Genomic DNA, 26,940 nt, shown 5'->3' on the forward strand with positions numbered 1-26,940 from the left:
CACCCCTCCCCTCATCTGTGGAACTGCATCCGTGGCAGTCTGCAGTTAATTGTGGGTTTGCAGACCTTTACTGGTTTTATAGAGTCAGAGTAATACAGCGAGGAAACGGGCCCCTCAGCCCAACTTGCCAACATGTCTCATCTAAATGTGTAGGACGGAACTGCAGATGCTGGTTTAAACAGCAGGTAGACACAATATTTTGTGTCTGTTCCATCTAAACCTACCTGATCTCCCAGTTGCTAAACAGTTATTACCCCCCCTCCCATTCCCACACTGACCTTTTTGTCCTGGGCCTCCTCCATTGTCAGTGAGGCCCAGCGCACCTCGGAGGAAAAGCACCTCATATTCTACTTGGGCAGCTTACACCCCAGCGGTATGAACATTGGCTTCAAGCAACCCTTGCTTTCCCTCTCTTTCCATCCCTCCCCCTTCCTACTTCTCCGGCAGGTCTGACTGTCCTCGATTACATTTTATCTCTGTTTGCTTTGTTGCTACCTTCTAGCTAAAATTCTACATTTTCCTTGATCTCCGTCCCCTTTGCCTTGCGTCCTTATCTCTATCTCCCCCACCCCCCCGACTCTCTCCTTCCTACACAAATGTCTTTTGAATTCCGTCCGAATATGAAATCTGAAGAAGGGTCTCGACCCGAAACGTCACCCATTCCTTGTCTCCAGAGATGCTACCTATCATAGAAACATAGAAAATAGGTGCAGGAGGAGGCCATTCGGCCCTTCAAGCCTGCACCGCCATTCAATATGATCATGGCTGATCATCCAACTCAGTATCCTGTACCTGCGTTCCCTCCATACCCCCTGATCCCTTTAGCCACAAGGGCCACATCTAACTCCCTCTTAAATATAGCCAATGAACTGGCCTCAACTACCTTCTGTGGCAGAGAATTCCAGAGATTCACCACTCTCTGTGTGAAAAAAGTTATCCCGCTGAGTTACTCCAGTATTTTGTGTCCACCTTCATGCCCCATCGACACTAGTCCCGCCTGTGTGCGTTTGGCCCATATCCCTCTAAACCTGTCCTATCCATGCACTTGCCGAACTGTTTCTTAAACTTCACAGTAGTAATGTTGCAAACTTCAGTCCTTTGCACCTAAACTCCTGCTTTTTCATTTACGCTATTTTGAATTCTGAAACACTACAGGCCCTTCAGCCCACAATGTCTTTGCCAATCATGATGCAAAGTTAAACTAATCCCCTCCGCCTGCACGTGACGCTCATCCTTCCGTTCCCTGTATATCTGTGTGTTTGTCTAAAAGCCTCTTAATCACCACTATCGTATCTGCCTCCTCCACCACCACCAACCACCCCTGGCACCCACCACCCTCTGTGTAAAACAAAAGCTTGCCGCACGCATCTCCTTTAAACTTTGCCCCACTCATCTTAAAGTTATGCACTCTAGTCTTTAGGTAGATAAAACTGCTGGAGAAACTCAGCGGGTGAGGCAGCATCCACGGAGCGAAGGAAATAGGTGACGTTTCGGGTCGAGACCCTCCTCCAGTCTGAAGAAGGGTCTCGACCCGAAACGTCGCCTATTTCCTTCGCTCCATGGATGCTGCCTCACCCACTGAGTTTCTCCAGCATTATTTGTCCACCTTCGATTTTTTTCCAGCATCTGCAGTTCCTTCTTGAACACTCTAGCCTTTAAGTTGTTTGAGAAAGAACTGCAGATGCTGGTAAAATCGAAGGTAGACCAAAATGCTGGAGAAACTCAGCGGGTGAGACAGCATCGTCACCTGCTGAGTTTCTCCAGCATTTTTGTCTACTCTTTAAGTTGTTTCCCTTTATCCTCTATCTGTGCACTGTGGACGGCTTGATTGTAATCATGTGTTGTCTATCCACTGACTATTAGCACGCAACAAAAACTTTTCACTGTACCTCGGTGCACTTGACAACAATGAAATAAACTGCAAGCGCTTCTCTTAGCTTGTGTTTGGCAACCTGCTGATATCGGGTTATGGCCGTGCAGGTCGTACTATGATTTGTTTTCACAGGCAGTTGCTTGTGATTCTGAGCACAGCATTGAGTTGCTCAGATTACCATTTGGGAATCCCTCGAATGGGCCTATTAACATTTTAGCTTGCTGAAGGAAAGCGCTGTGGCACAGTTGATAGAGCCGCTGCCTCATCGCCCCAGATTCAATCCAGACTATTGGTGGTGGCGTATCTGTGTGGAGTTTGCACGTTCTCCCTTGGGACCGCGTGGGTTTCCTCTGGGTGCTCCAGTTTCATCCCACAAGCCCAAAGTGTATGGGTTTGTAGTGTAATTAGACTCCAGTGTGCCCATGGTGTGTTGGTGTGGGGTGGGGGGGGGGGGGATTAGATTAGATTAAACTTTATTAATCCCCTTATTCAGGGGAAATTCAGATGTCCTTGCAGCACACTAATAAAAATACAACATAGTATTCAAAAAGAAGTTCAACACAAAAACATCCCCCCACAGTGGTTCCCACTGTGGGGGAAGGCACAAAGTCCAGTCCCCATCCTCTTGTCCACCCAAAGTCGGGCCTATTGAGGCCTCAACAGTCGCCGCCACGGCGCCCGATGTTCTCGCCGGGTGATGGTACTCCGGCGTCGGGAGAACCCCAGCGGCTTGGGGTGCCAGGAACGACCGCCTTCCCACCGGAGACCGCGGCTTCCAAGCCAACAGACCGCGCCGGACGGAGCTCCACACACTGGCGATCTCAACGAGAGATCCCAGGCTCCGAGATGTAACGTTCAGCGTCGCAGCTGGCCGCTCCACAGAACCGCGGCTCCACAATGTTCTTATCGGCGGTCCCAGCATACTGGAGTTCCAGCGCGGCGACCCAGGAAAGGCATCGCCCACTCCGCAATAGCGCTCCAGCGCTGCGCCGCCGCCAAAGCCGATGTTCTGCGCCGCCGCCAAAGCCGATGTTCTGCGCCGCCGCCAAAGCCGATGTTCTGGCCAGGTCCCCTCAGGGAAACGTCGCTCCAGGACCCGCTGGTAAGCCGCAAGGACAGGTCGAAGTCGCTGCTCGGAGGAAGGCAACCCCTCCGACCAGGTAGGGACGCGAAAAGCAGTTTCCCCCTTCCCCCCCACCACCCCCCACACATAAAAAGATTAGGCCCCCTGACTGCACACTCAACGTACTAAAAATAATAAAAAAGAAGGGGGAAAAAACGGACAGCTGCAGGACAGGCAGCCGTTCAGGACAGCGCCTCCTCCGGAAGTGACAGGTGACAGGTGACACTTCAGCGAGTGCTGGAGTAACTCAGTGGGTCAGGCAGCATCTCTGAAGAAGATGGGTGATGTTTCGGGTTGGGACCCTACTTCACGATAGTGCCAAAAAAAGCTTTTCACTAAGAGTTAGACAGAACTCTTAGGGATAGTGAAGTTTAGGGATATGGTGAGAAGGCAGGAACGGGGTACTGATTGTGGATGATCAGCCATGATCACATTGAATGTCGGGGATGGCTCGAATGGCTGAATGGCCTACTCCTGCACCTATTGTCTATTGTACGACGGTAAACGTGACAATGAACTGAACTACATGGGTGATCGATGCTCGGCGGGCCAAAGGGCCTGTTTCCATGCTGTGTCTCTAACACTGAAAATCTGTTTTTTTTTAATGGGAAGTATAAAATCTATTTAAAATCATTGCAAAAAGAAGCAAAAAGCAAAAAGAAGCTAGTAGACCGAATGGGAGGCAGGAAGCAGAAAAGGGAAGCACTCGGACACAAGAGGAGAAAGAAAAAAAAGGAAATAAACAGAGAAGAAGAGACGGGGGTTTCTTAAATGTGCATATTTTAATGCTAGGAGCATTGTAAGAAAGGTGGATGAGCTTAGAGTCTGGATAGACACCTGGAAGTATGATGTTGTGGTGATCAGTGAAACATGGTTGCAGGAGGGCTGTGATTGGAAACTAAATATTCCAGGATTTCGTTGCTTCAGGTGTGATAGAATTGGAGGGGCAAGAGGTGGTGGTGTTGCATTGCTAGTCAGGGAAGATATTACAGCAGTGCTTTGGAAGGATAGATTGGAGGGCTCATCTAGGGAGGCTATTTGGGTGGAACTGAGAAGTGGGAAAGGTGTAGCAACACTTATAGGGGTGTATTATAGACCGCCAAATGGGGAACGAGAATTGGAAGAGCAAATATGTAAGGAGATAGCAGATATTAGTAGTAAGCACAAGGTAGTGATTGTGGGAGATTTCAACTTTCCACACATAGACTGGGAAACACATTCTGTAAATGGGCTGGCTGGTTTGGAGTTTGTAAAATGTGTGCAGGATAGTTTTTTGCAGCAATACATAGAGGTACCTACTAGAGGAGGGGCAGTGCTGGACCTCCTGTTAGGAAATGAGACGGGACAGGTGGCGGAGGTATGCGTTGGGGAGCACTTCGGGTCCAGTGATCACAATACCATTAGTTTCAATATAATTATGGAGAAGGTCAGAACTGGACCTAGGGTTGAGATTTTTGATTGGAGAAAGGCTAACTTTGATGAGATGCGAGGTGATTTAAAAGGAGTGGACTGGGACTTTTTGTTTTATGGGAAAGATGTAGAAGAGAAATGGTGGACATTTAAAGGGGAAATTTTAAGAGTACAGAATCTTTATGTTCCTGTTCGGTTGAAAGGAAACAGTAAAAAATTGGAAAGAGCCCTGGTTTTCAAGGGAAATTGGACATCTTGTTCGGAAAAAGAGGGAGATCTACAATAATTATAGGCAGCATGAAGTAAATGAGGTGCTTGAGGAGTATAAGGAATGTAAAAAGAATCTTAAGAAAGAATTAGAAAAGCTAAAAGAAGATATGAGGTTGCTTTGGCAAGTAAGGTGAAAGTAAATCCAAAGGGTTTCTACAGCTATATTAATAGCAAAAGGATAACGAGGGATAAAATTGGTCCATTGGAGAAACAGAGTGGGCAGCTATCTGCAGAGCCAAAAGAGATGGGGGAGATATTGAACAATTTCTTTTCTTCGGTATTCACCAAGGAGAAGGATATTGAATTATGTGAGGTAAGGGAAACTAGTAGAGTAGTTATGGATACTATGAGTTTCAAAGTAAAAGAAGTACTGACACTTTTGAAAAAATATAAAAGTGGATAAGTCTCCAGGTCCTGACAGGATATTCCCTAGGACATTGAGGGAAGTTAGTGTAGAAATAGCCGGGGCTATGATGACAGAAATATTTCAAATGTCATTAGAAACGGGAATAGTCCCCGAGGATTGGCGTTCTGCGCATGTTGTTCCATTGTTTAAAAAGGGTTCTAAGAGTAAACCTAGCAATTATAGACCTGTTAGTTTGACTTCAGTGGTGGGCAAATTAATGGAAAATATACTTAAAGATAATATATATAAGCATCTGGATAATCAGGGTCTGATTAGGAACAGTCAACATGGATTTGTGCCTGGAAGGTCATGTTTGACTAATATTCTTGAATTTTTTGAAGAGGTTACTAGGGAAATTGGCGAGGGTAAAGCAGTGGATGTTGTCTATATGGACTTTAGTAAGGCCTTTGACAAGGTTCCTCATGGAAGGTTGGTTAAGAAGGTTAAACTGTTGGGTATAAATGCAGGAATAGCAAGATGGATTCAGCAGTGGCTGAATGGGAGAAGCCAGAGGGTAATGGTGGATGGCTGTTTGTCGGGTTGGAGGCAGGTGACTAGTGGGGTGCCTCAGGGATCTGTGTTGGGTCCTTTGTTGTTTGTCATGTACATCAATGATCTGGATGAAGGGGTGGTAATTGGATTAGTAAGTATGCAGATGATACCAAGATAGGGGGTGTTGTGGATAATGAAGAGGATTTCCAAAGTCTACAGAGTGATTTAGGCCATTTGGAAAAATGGGCTGAAAGATGGCAGATGGAGTTTAATGCTGATAAATGTGAGGTGTTACACCTTGGCAGGACAAATCAAAATAGGACGTACATGATAAATGGTAGGGAATTGAAGAATACAGTTGAACAGAGGGATCTGGGAATAACCGTGCATAGTTCCTTGAAGGTGGAATCTCATATAGATAGGGTGGTAAAGAAAGCTTTTGGTATGCTAGCCTTTATAAATCAGAGCATTGAGTATAGAAGCTGGGATGTAATGTTAAAATTGTACAAGGACATTGGTGAGACCTAATCTGGAGTATGGTGTACAATTTTGGTCGCCCAATTATAGGAAGGATGTCAACAAAATAGAGAGAGTACAGAGGAGATTTACTAGAATGTTGCCTGGGTTTCAACAACTAAGTTACAGAGATAGGTTGAATAAGTTAGGTCTTTATTCTCTGGAGCGCAGAAGGTTAAGGGGGGACTTGATAGAGGTCTTTAAAATGATGAGAGGGATAGACAGAGTTGATGTGATCAAGCTTTTCCCTTTGAGAATAGGGAAGATTCAAACCAGAGGACATGACTTCAGAATTAAGGGACAGAAGTTTAGGGGTAACATGAGGGGGAACTTCTTTACTCAGAGAGTGGTAGCGGTGTGGAATGAGCTTCCAGTGGAAGTGGTGGCGGCAGGTTCGTTGGTATCATTTAAGAATAAATTGGATAGGCATATGGATGAGAAGGGAATGGAGGGTTATGGTATGAGTGCAGGCAGGTGGGACTAAGGGAAAAAAAAAATTGTTCGGCGCGGACTTGTAGGGCCGAGATGGCCTGTTTCCGTGCTGTAATTGTTATATGGTTATATGGTTAAAATAATTTTCTTCTATCCACACTTATGCTGACAGTGGGCACAGAGAAATTAATAAAGAGTTGTACGTGATCTTGCTGTGGGAGAGTACGGGAAGCTGAATCTGAACTGCAACCGAGAGGTCATAGTGTCACAGAGTGATACAGCGTGGAAACTGGCACTCCGGCCCAACTTGCCCACACACCACCCAACATGTCCCAGCTACACTAGTCCCACAGTCAAACCTGTCCTATCCATGTACCTGCCTAACATTGGGATAGTCCCAGCCTCAATTACCTCCTGCGGCAGCTCGTTCCACACACCCGCCCCCCTCTGAGTGGAAAAGTTACCCCTCAGATTCCTATTAAATCTTTTCCCCTTCACCTTGATCGTATGACCTCTGGTCCTCGATTCCTCTACTCTGGCCAAGAGACTCTGCGTCCAAGGTGATTGATCACATTGTCAGTGGTCCCCTCATTGCACCTGCTTTGAGTTTAGTTGTAAACCTTGTAGTTTTCATTTGTGGTTAGCTGTAAACATTTTACTCTGAAAGGTCACCTTATTGCACCTTATTTCAAGAGTCGCGTCACGAGTTTCGTTGCCACGTGTGGACGGAACACTGAAATTCTTGCAGCAGCAGAACAGGCCCTGTAGCCACAATACAACACTGATAAATCTATATTAAACAGAGATCCAATCATTAATATTACAGTATTAGTGCAAACAAGAAGTACTACGGTGTGCAACCAAGACAACCGTAGAGGTCATAGGTACACAAAAATTGCTGGGGAAACTCAGCGGGTGCAGCAGCATCTATGGAGCAGAATGGTGTCAAGACCAACCGTAGAAGGTCATAGTTTGGTTTATAGTTTAGAGATACAGCCCCCATCGGCCCACCGAGTCCGCTCCGACCAGCGAGTCCCTGCACACTAACACTATCCTGGACAACCCACGGGAGCAAGTTACGATTGTACCAAAGCCAATTCAACCTACCAACCTGCAACGTCTTTGGGAGTGGGGAGGATACCGAAAACTCGATAAAACCCACGCAATGTCACAGGGAGCACTTACAGAGACAAGTGACCGTTGTCAAATCGAACCTGGCGCGATAAGGTGGCAACTCTTCAGCTAACGCCACCGTGCGTCATAATTGCTGACGGTAGTGTTGTGCAGTGTTCAAGAGCCTGATGGTTGCTGGTGGGGATGCTGTTGAAAACTGGGGGTTTCAGGCTCCTGTACCTTCTTCCCGTGGTTAGCAGCAGACGTGGTGAGGGCAGTACCCGTGATGGACTTGGCAGTGGCCATCAACTCTCTGTTCGATACCTGCATTCCAGGGCATACAAGTTACCAAACCAGACTATGATGCAACCCAATATACAATAGACAATAGGTGCAGGAGTAGGCCCTTCGGCCTTTGAGCAGCACCAGCCATTCAATGTGATCATGGCTGATCTCCCCAATCACCGACCCCTTCCTACCTTTTCCCCATATCCCTGACTCGCTTTCTTTAAGAGCCCGTATCCAGCTCTCGAAAGTATCCAGAGAACTCTGCCCTCTGCGGCAGAGAATTCCACACACTCACAACTCTCTGTGAGAAAAAGTGTTTCCTTGTCTCCGTTCTAAATGGCTTACCCCTTATTCTTAAACTGTGGCCCCTGGTTCTGGACTCCCCCAACATTGGGAACATGTTTCCTGCCTCCAGCATGACCAAACCCTGAACAATCTTATATGTTTCAATGAGATCCCCTCTAATCGTTCTAAACTCCAGAACATGCTCTCTACCATACACCTGTAGAAATTCATGAGTATTTTTTTGTGGCTTTGGCAGACCAAATCTTGAAGAGAGGTTCCGTTGTCTGTCTATGTCTTGCCAGAGATGCTGCCTGACCTGCTGATTTACCTCGGCACCTGAAGATTTACGAGGATGTTGCCAGGACTTGTGGGCCTGAGCTATGGAGAGAGGTCTTTATTCCTTGAGAGTGCAGGACGATAAGAGGTGATATCAAAGAAGTGAATAAAACCATGTGGGAAATGGATAGAGTGAAGTCCCGGGGTAATACAAGACAGCAAATGTTTAAAGTCAAGGGAGAAATATTTATGATTTAAATGTATTTTAAATTATCGTACCTGCCTCAATGACTTCTTTTAAGAATAAGGAGTAAGCCATTTAGAACGGAGACGAGGAAACACTTTTTCTCACAGAGAGTGGTGAGTGTGGAATTCTCTGCCTCAGAGGGCGGTGGAGGCAGGTTCTCTGGATGCTTTCAAGAGAGTGCTAGATAGGGCTCTTAAAAATAGCGGAGTCAGGGGATATGGGGAGAAGGCAGGAACGGGGTACTGATTGGGGATCAGCTATGATCACAGTGAATGGCGGTGCTGGCTCGAAGGGCCAAATGGCCTCCTCCTGCACCTATTGTCTATTGTCTCTGGCAGCTCATTCCGTACACTCACCACTTTCTATGGAAAAAGTTGCCCCTTCAGGTTCTCATTAATTCATTTCCCTCTCACATTGAAGTCTTCACCCTGTCATCTCTTGCCTCTGTGGCTGGAGTGTGCTGTCTGATAAAACGTTCGGCCTATACAAGCCATTCTTGCCATGAGTAACTAGTCTTGTGTATGCTTGTCCTTTGCTCCAGACTACACCATCTGTGCTGTCTCCCGTTCTGCCTCAGGCGATGGTATCTGTTTGCTAATGTCATCTTCGACTCTAGAGAAACAACACGGAAGTAAATATACCCTTCGGGCCACCCAGTCCGCGCTGACCAGCGATCATCACTCCGTGCACGAGCATTATCCTACACAACACACTGGGGACAATTTACAATTTTACCAAAGCTAATTAACCCGCAAACCTGAACATCTTTGGAGTGTGGGAGGAACCTGCGCGGTTACAATGTGCAAATGTGCAAACTCTGAACAAGACAGCACCCGTAGTCAGGATGGAACCTGGGTCTCTGGCGCTGTGAGCCAGCAGGTATGAAAGTGTGAACACACACACCTCTGGATTCAGATTAGTTGAGTTATGAACAGGAGGGCATGGGTTTAGTTTAAGGTAAGAGGGGAAAGATTCAATAGGAAACTAGGGGACAAGCTTTTCAGAGGGTGGTGGGGATATAGGATGAGTTGCCAGAGGAGCTAATTGAGGCAGATACTCTAATGTTTAAAAAAACACCGGAGGTAGACATAAATGCTGGAGAAACTCAGCGGGCGAGGCAGCATCTATGGAGGGAAGGAATAGGTGACGTTTCGGGTCATTCCTCCCCTCCCATTCCGATCCAACTTACTGGCCTGGGGCCTCCTCCATGGCCAGAGTGAGGACCACCGTAAATTGGAGGAGCAGCACCTCATATTTCGCTTGGGCAGTTTACACCCCAGCGGTATGAACATTGACTTCTCTGATTTCAGGTAGTCCTTGCTTTCTCCTCCCCTTCTCAGCCCTCCCTCAGCCCACTGTCTCCGCCTCTTCCTTTCTTCTTCCCGCCCCCCCTACCCTCACATCAGTCTGAAGAAGGGTCTTGACCTGAAACGTCACCTATTCCTTCGCACCATAGATGCTGCCTCACCCACTGAGTTTCATCCGGAGCTGTGTGTTTTCACACTTCTCGACCCGAAACGTCATCTATTCATTCGCTCCATAGATGCTGCCTCACGCGCTGAGTTTTTCCAACATTTTTGTCTACCTCCGATTTTTCCAGCATCTGCAGTTTTTTCTTAAACATTTTTTTTTAAAACACCAGGGCAGGTACATGGATAAGACAGGTTTAGAGATAGGACAACAAAAGTCTTGCTTGCTGCAGCACAACAGAATATGTAAACATAATACAGAACAGGAGATAAATGTTCAGTGTCTCTATATACCATCGACCATATATATACACAATAAATAAACCGATAAGGTGCAATAGGCTGTTATAGTTCAGAGTTTGTTTGATGTCATGTTTAATAGTCTGATGGCTGTGGGGAAGAAGCTGTTCCTGAACCTGGATGTTCCAGATTTCAAGCTCCTGTACCTTCTAACTTGGGTCGACGTGGCTCGTGGGAGATAGTGTAGATGGGGCATGTTGGTCGGCATGGCTGAGGGGTCTGTTTACGGACTCCCTGACTCCATAAGGGTCTCGACCAGAAATGTCCCCCGTCCCTTTTCCCACTTTCCTTCCACGACTGCTAGCTGACCCACGGAATTATTCCAGCACTTTGTTTCACGCAAGATTCCATCACCTGCAGCTCCTTGCGTCCACTTGTTTGTGTCTTCTGGTGATGTTTAAGTCTTCGGGGAAGAGCAATTCCCATCTGTGAATGGGAGAGTTACCGTGATTTAAAGTCTTTGTCTGCCGCAGGTTCAGGGCCGTTAGTTGCTGCCGACGACCCCACTGAGGATGAAGAAGGAATTGGATGATTCTGTGGTGGAGATGAAGATGCGAAGCAGAAATAGAGGAAGATGATACGACGGACATTGTAAGTTTCTTTGTCCTGCTCAGCCTACGATCGATTGTATGGCACAGCCTGGAAACAGGCCCTTCAGCCTACAGAGTCCACACCGACCACCCGTTCACACTTTACCCCGCCCCCACCCCACATCAGTCTGAAGAAGGGTCGACAGAAACATCACCTATTCCTTCGCTTCATAAATGCTGCCTCTGGTTGTGGTAGGATGATTCAGTTGCCTGATAACAGCTGGGAAGAAACTGTCCCAGAATGGGACAGTTAGAGAATGGGGTTGAGACTGAAAGATAGATCATGTCATAAGGCAGGGGTGGGCAACATCTATCACATGTACACATGGATCCCGCCCCGGATGGCAGGCATCAAAACACGTGTTCACAGAAGGTCGACAAAAATGCTGGAGAAACTCAGCGAATTCACACAGAGAGTGGTGAATCTCTGGAATTCTCTGCCACAGAAGGTAGTTGAGGCCAGTTCATTGGCTATATTTAAGAGGGAGTTAGATGTGGCCCTTGTGGCTAAAGGGATCAGGGGGTATGGAGAGAAGGCAGGTACAGGATACCGAGTTGGATGATCAGCCATGATCATATTAAATGGCGGTGCAGGCTCGAAGGGCCTATTCCTGCACCTATTTTCTATGTTTCTATGAATTTTAGTCTACCTGTTCACACTAGTTCTCTTTTCTCGTCCACTTACGCACCTACACACTCTGCATTTACAGAGGGCCAGTTAATCATCAGACCTGCCCAACTTTTGGATTTAGTCTTTAATTTAGTTTAGAGATACATCGTGGAAACAGGCCCTTTTGGCCCACCGGGTCCGCGCCGACCAGCGATCCCAGCACACTAACACTCTCCTACACCCACTAGATTTACCAAGCCAATTAACCAGTGCACCATAGAAAGCATATCAGGATGCATCACAACACGGTCTGGGAACAGCTCCATCCAAGAAATTGCAGAGAATTGTGGACGCAGCCCAGACCGTCACACAAACCAACCTCCCTTCCATTGACTCCATCTATACCTCACGCTGCCTCGGCAAGGCCAGCAGCATCATCAAGGACCAGTCTCACCCTGGCCACTCCCTCTTCTCCCCTCTTTCCCATCGGGCAAGAGGTACAGAAGTGTGAAAACGCACACCTCCAGATTCAGGGAAGTTTCTTCCCAGCTGTTATCAGGCAACTCAACCACCTATAACCAACGCGAGCAGTTTGGAGCTACCGTCTACCTCATTGGAGACCCTTGGACTATCTTTAATCAGACTTTACTGACTTTATTTTGCACTCTAGGTTATTCCCTTTATCATGTATCTACGCTATAGACGGCTCGATTGTAATCATGTGTAGTCTTTTCATTTTCTCTTCTTCCTCTTGCGTGTGGCGTGCACAGCCTGAAGTTGTCGGTCAACTTGTTCTATTTGATCTTTTGTTTGTGCACATCGGGTTGGTTGCATTAGTCGAAACAGGGTGGACCACGTTGAGGTTGCAATCTCCCACCCATGACTTTTCAACTGACCGGGTAGCACGCAACAATAGCCTATCCCCTGTACCCTCCTCGGTGCACGTGACAATAAACGAGTCTGAATGTGTACATACATATTGTTGAGAGTTGCATCAAATCAGTCCCAGTGTAATTGGGCAAGTTTGATGTGATTTTGTTCACTGCTGCAGATGGAAGACGAAAAGGAAGAGTGAAGAGGAGGAAAGAAGATTCGACCTTTGGGAACCGAAGGCTTCTCCCAGCGCCGACACGGTCATACCTGTTCGTGAGGGGAGATGGTAGGGAAACTCACTGAGGCGCAAGCTCATTGTGCAGCGCCTGGTCCAATCCCCCCCCCCCCCCCCACCGATTGTTCCTCGTATTCTGCACTTCACAGAGCTGGACAAACTCAGTGGGCCGGGCAGCATCTGGGGAGGGAATGGACGGGCGACGTTCGGCTGGAGAAAGGTTCCGACTGGAAACGTTGCCTGTCCGTTCCCTCCTCAACCAGATGCTGCCCCGCCCGCTGAGTTCCTCCAGCACTCTGTGTTTTGCTCATGATGCCAGTGTCTGCGGTTCCTTGTGTGTTTGTGTCGTTCACTTCACAGATTCAGTTTAAGAATAAGGAGTAAGCCATTTAGAACGGAGACGAGGAAACACTTTTTCTCACAGAGAGTTGTGAGTCTGGGGAATTCTCTGCCTCAGGGTGGTGGAGGCCGGTTCTCTGGATACTTTCAAGAGAGAGCTAGATAGGGCTCTTAAAGATAGCGGAGTCAGGTGATATGGGGAGAAAGCAGGAACGGGGTACTGATTTGGAATGGTCAGCCATGATAACATTGAATGGCGGTGCTGGCTTGAAGGGCCGAATGGCCTCCTCCTGTGTCTATTGTCTATTGTCATGGGTTCTATTTACCTCCCTGTAATTGTAACGTTTCTGTTATTACTAATCTTTTTCTGCCTCGCTCACTGTTATTAGTCTCAAAGTAATGCAGCATGGGAACAGGTCCGTTGTCCCAACTTGTCCGTGACGACCAGTTGCCCCATTTCCCCGGATTTGGTCCATATCCCTCTTTTATGAACTTGCATGACCCGTCTTTTAAATGTTACAGTACCTGCCTCAACTACCTCCTGTGGCAGCTCGTTCCATTCACCCTCTGTATAACACGGTAGAACTTTATTTATCCCAGGAGGGAAATTGATCTGCCAACAGTCACAGCCAACAAACTCAAAATACATGAAACATGAAATTAAAGTGATGAGTGGAAAGGATTGGGGATGTGCAAAGATTGGGGGGGGTGGGGGGGGGGGGGGTTAGTCTCAGTCTACCCCACGACAGAAGGGGGAGGAGTTGTACCGTTTGATAGCCACAGGGAAGAAGGATCTCCTGTGGCGTTCTGTGCTGCATCTTGGTGGGAACCAGTCTGTTGCTGAAAGCGTCCCTCGGGTCGACCAGCGTGTCACGGAGCGGGTGACCATGGCATTGAGAAGCTGTCCCTTCGGCCCATCAGGTCCGCGCCGACCTGCGATCCCCGCACGCTAACACTATCCTACACCCACTAGGGACAATTTTTACATTTACCAAGCCAATTAAGCTACAAACCTGCACGTCTTTGGAGTGTGGGAGGAAACCGAAGATCTCGGAGAAAACCCACGGGGAGAACGTACAAACTCCGTACAGACGGCACCGGTCGGGATCGAACCCGGGTCTGTGGGCTGCATTCGCAACTCTACCGCTGCGCCACCGTGACCATCCAAATGGTGGGACCAAGTTAATGGGGCTCCATGTTAATCATAGTCACTACACACTCCATTGATATTATTTGTGGCAATGAAGAAATGGTACATTGTATAGAATGTTCCTAATAATCTTATAGCATGGAAACAGGCCCTTTTGGCCCAACTTTCCCACACCGGCTAACATGTCCCATCTACACCAGCCCCACCTGCCTGCATTTGGCCCCTATCCCTCCAAACGTGTCCTATCCATGTACCTGTTGAAATGTTTCTTGAACGTTGAGATAGTCCCCGCCTCGACTACCCCCTCCGGCAGCTCGTTCCACACACCCACCACACCCTCTGTGTGGAAAAAGTTACCCCTCAGGTTAAATCCCCCTCCCTCCCTCCCTCCCTCACCTCAAACCTGTTCATGTTTCATCACCCCTCAGATTTCCCCGCGAACAACATTGTGAAATTCTTGGTTGGATTCACGAACAAGGGCAATGAAGAGTTTGTCGTGGAATCGTTGGATGCTTCATTCCGTTATCCTCAGGACTACCAGTTCTACATTCAGAATGTGAGTGAATTTAATGAATGTTATTAGCCGGGTATGTGTACATACAAGGAATTTGCCTCAGCGCTGTGCTCGCAAGTAACAACACGACAAACAGTGGGCACTTAAAAATAAAACATCATTTAAACGTGAGAAGAATGAAATAAAATATTGAATGGCGGTGTTGGCTCGAAGGGCCGAATGGCCTACTCCTGCGCCTATTGTCTATTGAAATATAGATCAGCTGTGATTGAATGGTGGAATAGACTGGTTGGGCCACATGGCCTAACTCTGCTCCTGTGCCGAGAGAATGGAGCAGCTGGGCTTGTACACTCTGGAGTTTAGAAGGATGAGAGGGCATCTCATTGAAATATATAAGATTGCTAAGGAGGCAGGAAACATGTTCCCGATGTTGGGGGAGTCCAGAACCAGGGGCCACAGTTTAGGAATAAGGAGTAAGCCATTTAGAACGGAGACAAGGAAACGCTTTTTCTCACAGAGAGTGGTGAGTCTGTGGAATTTTCTGCCTCAGAGGGCAGTGGAGGCGGGTTCTCTGGATGCTTTCAAGAGAGAGCTAGATAGGGCTCTTAGAAATAGCAGAGTCAAGGGATATGGGGAGAAGGCAGGAATGGGGCACTGATAGGGGACGATCAGCCATGATCACATTGAATGGCGGTGCTGGCTCGAAGGGCCAAATGGCCTACTCCTGCACCAATTGTCTATTGTGCCTTGTGGTCTTGCTCAGTATGTGTGTTGCAGAATCACAGCCAGTGTATCTTTCTCTCCTCGCAGTTCACCGCGCTGCAGCTGAACACGCTGGTGCCGTCTCAACGTCAGGCAACGTTTGAGTATTCCTTCATCCCCGCCGAGCCCATGGGCGGTCGGCCATTTGGATTGGTCATCAACCTCAACTACAAGGACGCCAATGTAAGCGATCTCCTCTCGTCATTATTAGGTGTCATGATGCGCCAGCATTGATCTCTCAAATTTGGCTGCTATGTCCTGAATTAGATACAACCAGTACTTCCACACCTAAAAAAAAAAATTTCCTGAAATAGAATTCCAAATTACCTGGAATTTGATGGTATTTCCCGGCCCGGTAAACCTTCCCCAACTGCGCACGCGCGGATATCGGGCCCCACTACGCATTCGCTGTCCCTACTGCGCCACCTTTGCCATTTTCATTTGTGACGTAGCTGACTGCCTCCCCCAACTGCGCAGGCGCGGGTGGTCGGCAATATACAGGTACATCCTTTTATTCCAGCAAATCGTCCCGCGGGCTCGATTGGACCCCTTCGCGTCTGTCTCCCCGCGCGTGCGCAGCGGGCCCGGATTCCACGCCTGCGCGGTCGGGGCGGCAATCGCAAAGGGCCGGGAAATTTCCCGAAATTATTTCATTTCCCTAAAATTACCCGAAGACAACCGTAATTTCCCGAATTTCAGGTAATTTCCTCCAAAGTGGAAACACTGGATACAACTATGGGAGGCATAGAGAGGGTAGACAGTCAGAGCCTTTCCCCCATGGTGGAATTGTCAGATACTAGAGGGCATAACTTTTAGTGAGAGGGGCAAAGATTACAGGAGGTGTCATACAGCATGGAAACAGGCCCTTCAGCCCAACATGCCCCATCCACACTAGTCCCCCTTGCCTGTATTGGGCCATATCCCTCGAAACATTTCCTATCCATTTACCTGTCCAGGTGTGTGGCGCTTTTTTTGTTGTTGCCTGGTATGCCCTGCCAAGGGTGGTGCTTTAAGGTAAGGTGAGCAGAATTAAACCATTCGGCCCATCATGTCAACTCCGCCATTCAATCGTGGCTGATCTTTCATTCCTTCTTAACCCCATTCTCCTGCCTTCTCCACCCCCCACCCCTTCCCACAGGCCATCAGGACTGTAAACTCTAATCTCACCAGGGACTAATTTACTGTTGTGATGTGTCTATTTAAAAAAAAAAATTAAATGTAAATACTGGTTCTGTTCTGTATTTTTTCACAATCCACAGGCATTGCCACTTTCATTTCACTGCACATCTTGTATGTGTATGTGCCAAATACAGTTAACGTGACGACTCCACTTCTCCTGTACACTGTTGACGGCTCGATTGTAATCATGTATTGTCTTTCCGCTGACTGGATAGCAGGCAACAAAAGTTTAAACCGAAGATAGACACAAACCGCTGGAGTAACTGCTTCCTAGGAGGTCTGTGGTGACGGGCAGGGTGTCACTGCGAACGACTCACGCACGGGAACAAGCGAGCACTGTGGTAGAGGAACCTCAGCCCTTGTGCCAGTGTGAAGGGTTATGGGGAGAAGGCAGGAGAATGGGATTAGAAACATAGAAAATAGGTGCAGGAGGAGGCCCTTCAGCCCTTCGAACCAGCACTGCCATTCATTGTGATCATGGCTGATCGTCCCCAATCAATAACCCGTGCCTGCCTTCTCCCCATATCCCTTGATACCACTAGCCCCTAGAGCTCTATCTAACTCTCTCTGAGAGGGAAAGATAGATCAGCCATGATTTAATAGCGGAGTAGACTTGATGGGCCGAATGGCCTATTTCTGCTCGTGAATTTATGACCTTGCCTCGGTACATGTGACAATAAACGAAATAAATGTGGGCCAATGGGACTAGCTGAGATGTGGCCGAGTGTGGTGGAATTGGCCGTGAGCTCTGATATCTTCTGACTCTAATTCTCTTTTTAGGGCAATATTTTCCGTGACGCAGTTTTCAACCAGACTGTTACAATAACTGAACGTGAGGATGGCCTGGATGGGGAAACGTAAGTGATCAAAGCGGATTGCTTGTTGTAAGAAAGAACTGCAGATGCTGGTAAAATCGAAGGTAGACATAAGTGCTGGAGAAACTCTGCGGGTGAGGCAGCATCTATGGAGCGAAGGAATAGGTGACGTTTCGGGTCGAGGCCGAGTTTCTCCAGCACTTTTGTCTACCTATCATTTCTGCTGGTCCAGTTGTGTTCCGTTTACTTATTTTTTTAAATCATGCTGCCTTTTAATACTTGCCACTGTGAGGAAAATCTAAACATCTATCTTCACTGTTCTTCTATCAGTAAAGTTTAGTTTAGAGACACAGTGCAGAAACGGGTCCATCAGCCCCCACCGAGTCCGCGCCGACTCAGACTAAACACGGGTCCGATCCACAATGTCAACACATCCTTTTAAGATTTGGTTGGTTAGTTACCTAAAATTGGCCTGTCCTCCCCCTCCACTCCTCCAACTCCCCCCCCCCCCCCCCCCCCCCCCCCCCCCCCCCCCCTCCATCGGATCAGTCTGAAGAAGGGTTCCGACCATAATTGCCACCTATCCATGTTCCCCACAGATGCTGCCTGACCCGCTGAGTTACTCCAGCACTCTGTGAAACGTCGATCCACCCAACCAATTGAGAGATTATTGTTAATTGCAGGGAGTTGCAAGAGATTAGATGTGTTGTTTAATGTCTGAATATCTCCATGTTGTCCTAACAAGTATTTAATCACTGTATTTAATCTCTGCTATTGAATATCAAAACATGAAATTTAAAAACTTCCAACCTCGTGGTGAGGAGAATGTCTTGTTTCAATCAGAAGAAGGGTCCCGACCCGAAACGTCACCTATACATATTCTCCACAGATGCTGCCTGACCCGCTGAGTTACTCCAGCACTCTGTGAAACATCACCTATCCATGTTCCCCACAGATGCTGACTGACCCGCTGAGTTACTCCAGCACTCTGTGAAACATCACCTATCCATGTTCCCCACAGATGCTGACTGACCCGCTGAGTTACTCCAGCACTCTGTGAAACATCACCTATCCATGTTCTCCACAGATGCTGCCTGACCCGCTGAGTTACTCCAGCACTCTGTGAAACATCACCTATCCATGTTCTCCACAGATGCTGCCTGACCCGCTGAGTTACTGCAGCACTATGTGAAACGTCACCTATCCATGTTCTCCACAGATGCTGTGACTATTCAGAGTATCTGCAAGTGTGACCACACCAACCACTTGTAGAAACTGCGTGCATCATGATGTCCCAGGTCGTCTGTATCTGGTGTTGAGTTTGTGTTTTTCTATTCATGCTGATGATGATATTTTTCTGTAACAGTTCTCTACACTCGCTCATGATAAATATTGTAATGAAACCATTTTGATTTGCAGCATCTTCTTGTACATGTTCCTGGCTGGCCTCGGCTTGCTTTTCGTGGTCGGGATTCACCAGTTCCTAGAGTCGAGAAAAGTAAGTCTTCTTTCTTAAGAATAAGGGGGCGGCCATTTAGGACTTAGTCGAGGAAAAACATCTTCACCCAGAGAGTTGTGAATCTGTGGAATTCTCTGCCACAGAAGGCAGTGGAGGCCAATTCACTGGATATTTTCAAGAGAGATTTAGATTTAGCTCTTAGGGCTAACGGAATCAAGGGATATGGGGGGAAAAGTGATCATGGCTGATCATCCCCAATCAGTACCCCGTTCCTGCCTTCTCCCCATATCCCCTGACTCTGCTATTTTTAAGAGCCCTATCTAGCTCCCTCTTGAAAGCATGCAGAGAACCTGCCTCCGCCGCCCTCTGAGGCAGAGAATTCCACAAACTCACCACTCTCTGTGAGAAAAAGTGTTTCCTCGTCTCCGTTCCAAATGGCTTATTCCTTATTCTTAAACTGTGGCCCCTGGTTCTGGACTCCCCCAACATCGGGAACATGTTTCCTGCCTCTAGCGTGTCCAAGCCCTTAACAATTTTATATGTTTCAATGAGATTCCCTCTCGTCCTTCTAAATTCCAGAGTGTACAAGCCCAGCCTCTCCATTCTCTCAGCATATGACAGTCCCGCCATCCCGTGAATTAACCTTCTAAACCTACGCTGCACTCCCTCAATAGCAAGAATGTCCTTCCTCAAATTAGGTTTATTCTTAGATATATTGCAGGTCGTTCTGCTATAACGTGCTTTCTTAACGCTTATTGCAGATAGTGTGACTGATGAATAAGGAGCATCTTACATTACGCCGTGCAAAATAGTTCTAATGTAATTTCAATTCATCAGTAGGGAACCACTTTATCATCGTCACATCTCCAGCACTAGAAACATAGAAACATAGAAAATAGGTGCAGGAATAGGCCATTCGGCCCTTCGAGCCTGCACCGCCATTCAATATGATCATGGCAGATCATCCAACTCAGTATCCCATCCCTGCCTTCTCTCCATACCCCCTGATCCCTTTAGCCACAAGGGCCACATCTAACTCCCTCTTAAATATAGCCAATGAACTGGCCTCAACTACCTTCTGTGGCAGAGAATTCCCTAGATTCACCACTCTCTGTAAAAAATGATTTTCTCATCTCGATCCTAAAAGACTTCCCTCTTATCCTTAAACTAGCTTGATGTTCTTCCAAATTGCTTCTAATCCTGCTGCACTCGTATTTATTTTTAAACTGGCTTTTGATGTACTTTTGGTATTGTCTGACCTTCCCTTTGTTTTTCCCTCCCTCAATCAGAGAAGACGGCCAAGTTCTAAAGTGGAGATGGGGACGTCTACCTACAACAATGTGGACATGAGCTGGATTCCCCAGGAAACCCTCAATCAGATCAGTAAGTCGCCTCCGTGGCCACTGTCCCATTTACATCCAACCCGCGATGTTGCCTTGCCCGTGTCGATGGTGACATTGATGTGTGCTCCTATTAAACGTACTGAATCTCTGAGATGCCAGCTCTAGTCGACATAAAGCTGTTAACACTCACTGATGGTGTGCGTCAATTGTCGTGGAAAATCTAACTAAGCAAATTAACTTGCAGAAACTTTTATCAAAAGCTAACAGTCTTTAAAGATCCAAAGAGTAGAGAAACTCTTGAGTTGGGCAACATCTCTGGAGATCATGGATAGGTGACAATTTTGGGTTCTGAACCAAAACATCACCTATCAGTCTGAAGAAGAGTCCCGACTCGAAACGTCACCTATCTGTGAAACGTCATCTATCCATGTTCTCTAGAGATGCTGCCTGAGCCACTGAGCTACTCCAGCACTCTGTGAAACGTCATCTATCCATGTTCTCCAGAGATGCTGCCTGAGCCACTGAGTTACTCCAGCACTCTGTGAAACGTCATCTATCCATGTTCTCCAAAGATGCTGCCTGACCCGCTGAGATACTCCAGCACTCTGTGAAACGTCACCTATCCATGTTCTCCAGAGATGCTTCCTGACCCGCTGAGATACTCCAGCACTCTGTGAAACGTCACCTATCCATGTTCTCCACAGATGCTGCCTGACCTGCTGAGATACTCCAGCACTCTGTGAAACCTCACTGATCCATGTTCTCCACAGATGCTGCCTGACCTGCTGAGTTACTCCAGCACTATCTAAACCTCTCAGAATTTGATATGCCTCCATGAGTTCTCCCCCCGACCTCTGGCATTCCAGAGAAAACAGTCCAAGTCTGTCCAACCGCTCCTTACTGCTTAGAGCTCTCCTTCAGTCTTTCTGCACCTCACCCATATCTTAGAATGATCCACATTTCTCAGCCAACACTCCTGCCATCCCCTCTCTGGGACAAGCCTGTTCTTAGCAAGTTCTTATTACTCCTTGTCGTTTGCGGCACAAAGACCCCAATGATACTCTGGAGTATCTTTGGCAAGCTTTTTTTAATTCAAATCTGTTATCGGGATTCACCAGTCTTCTGACAAGGCATTAAAAAAAAGTTTAGGAACCTGAGGGGCAGTTTTTTCTCAGAGGGTGTTGGGTGTAAGGAACGAGCTGCCAGAGGGGGTAGTTAAGGCAGGGACTATCACATCATTTAAAAGATACTTGGATAGGACAGGTTTAGAGGGATATGGGCCAAACGCGGGCGGGTGGGACTAGAGTAGAGTAGATGGGGAATGTTGGTGGGTGTGGGCAAGTTCTGCTGAAGGGCCTGTTTCTCTGTGACTACGCTTGCTGTGTTTCCAGCTGTTGCTGCTTGGTTTGATTGTTATTGATTATATGGGGTTGAAGTTCAGTAAAAGAGAGCACTCGGGCCACTTTGGCAAACTCTTCCTCACTCACTGACGCGATGCTTTAGCTAATTTAAACCTGTTGTATCAGGATTCATCAGTCTTCTGACAACAAGGCTTTTTAAATAGCAGCGGTGGAGTTGCCCCCCTCACAGCATCAGAGACCCCGGAGTTCCATCCTGACCACGGGCGCTGTCTGTACGTTCTCCCCGTGACCTGCGTGGGCTTTCTCCGGGTGCTCCAGTTTCCTCCCACACTCCAAGCACGTACATGCCTGTAGGTTAAATGGCTTGGTACATCATGTAAAGAAATTGTCCCCAGTGTGTGTAGGGCAGTCTTAGTGTGCGGGGATCCCTGGTTGGCGTGGACTCGGTGGGCCGAAGGGCCTGTTTCCGCGCTGTATCTCTAAACTATAAGCTAAATTCTGATTTTGGATGTGCTGTCAATTGGGAATGGCATTGTGACTGAAATGGCTTCTGTGCATGTTGAGCTGAAGAAATGTCGGCCTGCTTACAAACAGGCCCGTGCATGGCTCTTTGTCAACCGAACACACTTTCTAAGTCTTTGATTCTAACGTTTGCTATCTTTTGCTTTGCCTTTCTTGTACCTTCAGTGCAGAGTAGACGAGGTGAGATCAACTGTTTCCATTGTTCATGTGTGTATATTTTACTAAAATTAAGCAAAAATGAGCTTGTAATGCTGTTACTTTCTTTTTTACGACGGGTTGTCTTCATATCTTGGGCGTAATATTAAAAGGGGTGAGGGCTCCAAATGTACGACCAAATGTTAAAACTGTTTCACAGCTTTTTGTTTTGCCATGCCAATATGTCTAAGATCCTGAGGGGAATAGATAGGGTGAATGCTGTCTTTTACCCAAAGTAGGGGAATCAACAACATATCGACAATAGACAATTGATTGATTGATAGACTTTATTAATCCCCTTATTCAGGGGAAATTCTGATGTCCTTGCAGCACACTAATAAAAATACAACACAGTATTCATGAAGAAATTCAACACCAAAACATAAAAACAATAGGTGCAGGAGTAGGCCATTCGGCCCTTCGAGCCAGCACCGCCATTCATTGTGATCATGGCTGATCATCCACAATCAGTACCCCGTTCCTGCCTTCTCCCCATATCCACTGACTCCGCTATTTTTAAGCCCTATCTTGCTCTCTCTTGAAAGCATCCAGAGAATTCCAGACTCACCACTCTCTATGAGAAAAAGTGTTTTCTCGTCTCCATTCTAAATGGCTTACTCCTTATTCTTAACACCCAGGTCTAGGCTAGGATTTTATTCCTCGAAGCGCAGGAGGATGATGGGTGACCTTATAGAGCTATCTTTAAGAGCACTATCTCTCTTGGAAGTATCCAGAGAACCCGCCTCCTCCCGCTGAGTTACTCCAGCACTCTGTGACACGTCACCTATCCATGTTCTCCAGAGATGCTGCCTGACCCACTGAGTTACTCCAGCACTCTGTTTCACAGAGTGCTGGAGTAACTCAGCGGGTCAGGCAGCATCTCTGGAGAACATGGATATGTGACTTTTTTGTAAACCAGGAACTGCAGTTCGTTATTTCTATCAGTGTACCATCTATCCACGCATCTGTGCAAGGGTCTTTTAAGCGTTGGGATAGTCCCCGCCTCAACGACCTCCTCTGGCAGCTCGTTCTGTACACCCGCTATCCGCTGAGGGATAAGGTGACCCCTCCGGTCCTTCACACCTCGCCCCTCTCACCTCAAGTCTTTGCTCTCTCGTTTCCTTTCAGTCAGCTGTCAACCATCTCCGCTCTCAACCCTTCACCCTCCATCTCCCACCCTGCTCCCATGAAATTCAACGCCATCAAAACACACCACGTCGGCTTTGGCCTGTCCCACTTTCACAACCTAATTCACGACCTTTTTTTACTCGTGGACAATTTTTCATCAGGCTAGAAAAAACCTACTTGATGCCACGATGTGCCACAAGGTGGTAGATGGTACACTTACTGAATTGTGAAAGGCCTTGATAGAATGGGGAGGATGTTTCCATTAGTGGAAGAGTCTCGGACCAGAGGGCGGTGAATCTGTGGAATTCATTGCAACGGACGGCTGTGGAGCCCAAGTCATTGGGCATTTTTAAAGTGGAAAAATTGACAGATTCTTGATTAGTGAGGGTGTCAAAGGTTATGGGAAGAATGGGGTTGAGGGGGAGAGATAGATCAGGCATGATTGAATGGCGGAGTAGACGATGGGCCGAATGGCCTAATTCTGCTCCTATGACATGAACATGATCGGACAGGTTTAGAGGGATTATGGGCCAAACGCAGGCAGGTGGGACTAGTGTAGATGGGGCATGTTGGTGTGGGCAAGGTGGGACTAGTGTAGATGGGGCATGTTGGTCGGTGTGGGCAAGGTGGGACTAGTGTAGATGGGGCATGTTGGTCGGTGTGGGCAAGGTGGGACTAGTGTAGATGGGGCATGTTGGTGGGTGTGGGCAAGGTGGGACTAGTGTAGATGGGGCATGTTGGTGGGTGTGGGCAAGGTGGGACTAGTGTAGATGGGGCATGTTGGTCGGTGTGGGCAAGGTGGGACTAGTGTAGATGGGGCATGTTGGTCGGTGTGGGCAAGGTGGGACCAGTGTAGATGGGGCATGTTGGTCGGTGTGGGCAAGGTGGGACTAGTGTAGATGGGGCATGTTGGTCGATGTGGGCAAGGTGGGACCAGTGTAGATGGGGCATGTTGGTCGGTGTGGGCAAGGTGGGACTAGTGTAGATGGGGCATGTTGGTCGGTGTGGGCAAGGTGGGACCAGTGTAGATGGGGCATGTTGGTCGGTGTGGGCAAGGTGGGACTAGTGTAGATGGGGCATGTTGGTCGGTGTGGGCGAGCGGCTCTGAACGGTCTGTCTCTGCGTTGTACTACCGGCTGTGTGTTCTAATTATGTTTTTTTAACCTTGATTTCCTTGACAGACAAAACCTCCCCGCGGAGGTCCCCCCGTAAACGAGCGAAGAGAACGGTGGGTTCTGACGAGTAGCGGCCGCAGTTGTCCCCCACCCTCAGTGTTCAATCCTGTCCACTTCCACCGACTGCTGGAGATAGATGCGGAGACTGCATCCAAAAATATTCAACCTAATCAACGGACTGAGCGGCAGAATGTTTATAAACGCATTTTCTTTGGGAAACTTTCCAAAGTGGGGGGGGGGGGGGGGTTGGAAATTTGCTGAATTTTGCCATCTCAACATGTTTTATCAACTTTTTTTTTCCCCCTTCCCAGTTTAAAAATATTGCAGCCGGATTGTTTTAATGCGGACGATGTCACAAGGCAAATAGTGTTTTTTTGTTTTGGCTGACGTGTGGCTCTTTAGATCCTCACGAGGACTCTGGTTCTGGCCGCCAAGTTTTTTGTCCGTGCCAGCGCAGATCACAGACGTGGGGGGGGGGGGGAGAGAAGAGTCTTTTGTTCACCTGCGGAACAGTCCGTAAAAACATGTTGACATGTCATTTGACTTGGCACACCGACACAATCGTTGCATCAACTTTTTTTTTTGTTGTTTAATCCTGTTTTAGTAGCCGAGCGTTTGTACTGTGGGACAACAGCTCCGAACACAGTGTGCAGTCAAGGTGGTTTAAACTCATTGCACAGGCATGGCCAGCATAGTGTCATAGAAATGAGCGGAAACCTATGAAAAGACCATCCGTATCCCCGGAAGCTCAATGAGTTTGCAACTTTCCCGGGGCAGGTCGCATCCGAATGAGAATTTTATATATTTTGTTTCTTTGACAAACTTTGGGGGTTTTTGTTTTGTTTTTTCGGAGTGAGCCCTGGGGGCGGGGACGGGGGGGGTGTAAAATTAATGAATTGCAAAGGGACACCTTCCTCTTTACTCGGGAGACCATTCAGCACGTTACACACGGGTGGAGTTTCAGAGACTCCCGCGTTGAGAAGTTGGATTGCCTGAAACAAGCTGTTTTTAAGTGGATGAGACCTCATTAAAGTCAACAAACCCGTGTTTCCGTGTGATAATTTTTATTTTTATTTCCAGGCGCTGTTTGCAATTGTCTGCCGCCCCATGTCTAATGTATAAACAAGATAGAGTGTATGGTTTTAATTCTGGCATTAGGGATGTCCAGTTTAATTTTTTTTGGTCTAGGGTGATTTCATGTTAGTTCGACAACACTCGCTGGTGCTGGCACAGTCGTTCCGTTCAGTTTATCGTCACGTTTACCGAGGTACGGTGAAAGGCTTTTGGTTGCGTGCTAACCAGTCAGTGGAAAGACAATACACGATGACAATCGAGCCGTCCACATGTGTACAGATACATGATAAAGGGAATCGCGTTTAGTGCAATGTAAAGCCCGATCGAGGATAGCCCCGAGGGTCACCAAAGTGGTAGATCTTCTTCTTGCGTATGGCGTGCACAGCCTACAGTTGTGGGACACCTTGTTCTATTTGATTGTGCACGCCAGGTTGATTGCATTCGTCGAAACAGGGCGGACCACGTCAAGGTTGCAAACACCCATTATAGTAGACAATAGACAATAGGTGCAGGAGTAGACCATTCGGCCCTTCGGGCGAGCACCGCCATTCAATGTGATCATGGCTGATCATCCCCAATCAGTACCCCGTTCCTGCCTTCTCCCCATATCCCCTGACTCCGCTATCTTTAAGAGCCCTATCTAGCTCTCTCTTGAAAGTATCCAGAGAACCGGCCTCCACCGCCCTCTGAGGCAGATGGTGGTTCAGGACTGAGTTTAAGAAGGTCGATAGTTAAATGTTGATTCAGGTGTGTATATGCGAGAGAGTGGGGGGGCGATTGTAATATGTGATTGTAGATCTGCTTCTGAGGTTAGCACGCAACTAGTCTCCTGGGCCCCTTGAGACCCTCCCATCAGCTACCAAGGCCACTTTAACTGCCGTCCCTTAATTGACTAGGAGGTGTCTCTGGAATCTGTGTTTTAAATAGTTGTCGTGATAATTAACCTGCCTGATGTTTCTGTGCATTCATTTTTGTCTTTGGTTGCAGATAACGTCCTGATTGCGCCCATTTTTGATATTTTCAACAAAAAAAATGTTTTTATGTAATCATGATTTTAAATAAACTACAGCTGAAAAAACGTTCCAAATGTCCGGGGCAGGTGTGAATTTAAAAAGT

The 26,940-nt window shown here is 47.5% G+C and overlaps 1 protein-coding gene and 1 long non-coding RNA gene across 2 annotated transcripts; both read left to right on the plus strand.

Moving 5' to 3' along the window:
• Nucleotides 1-10,947: 10,947 nt before the first annotated feature.
• Nucleotides 10,948-25,797, plus strand: ssr1 (signal sequence receptor subunit 1). Its single transcript, XM_033014583.1, is given in 9 exon segments — nt 10,948-11,091; nt 12,752-12,839; nt 12,841-12,859; nt 14,726-14,853; nt 15,622-15,756; nt 17,533-17,609; nt 18,987-19,065; nt 20,316-20,409; nt 24,757-25,797. Coding segments are annotated over 9 exon segments (702 nt in total). The 5' UTR covers nt 10,948-11,074; the 3' UTR covers nt 24,822-25,797.
• LOC116967923 lies at nt 24,171-24,750 on the plus strand. The gene is made up of 3 exons (XR_004410361.1): nt 24,171-24,192; nt 24,331-24,364; nt 24,632-24,750. It is a non-coding gene; the product is annotated as an uncharacterized LOC116967923 (long non-coding RNA).
• Nucleotides 25,798-26,940: the final 1,143 nt, after the last annotated feature.

This window comes from Amblyraja radiata, chromosome 2 (genome assembly GCF_010909765.2).
Source record: "Amblyraja radiata isolate CabotCenter1 chromosome 2, sAmbRad1.1.pri, whole genome shotgun sequence".
Lineage (NCBI taxonomy): Eukaryota > Metazoa > Chordata > Chondrichthyes > Rajiformes > Rajidae > Amblyraja > Amblyraja radiata.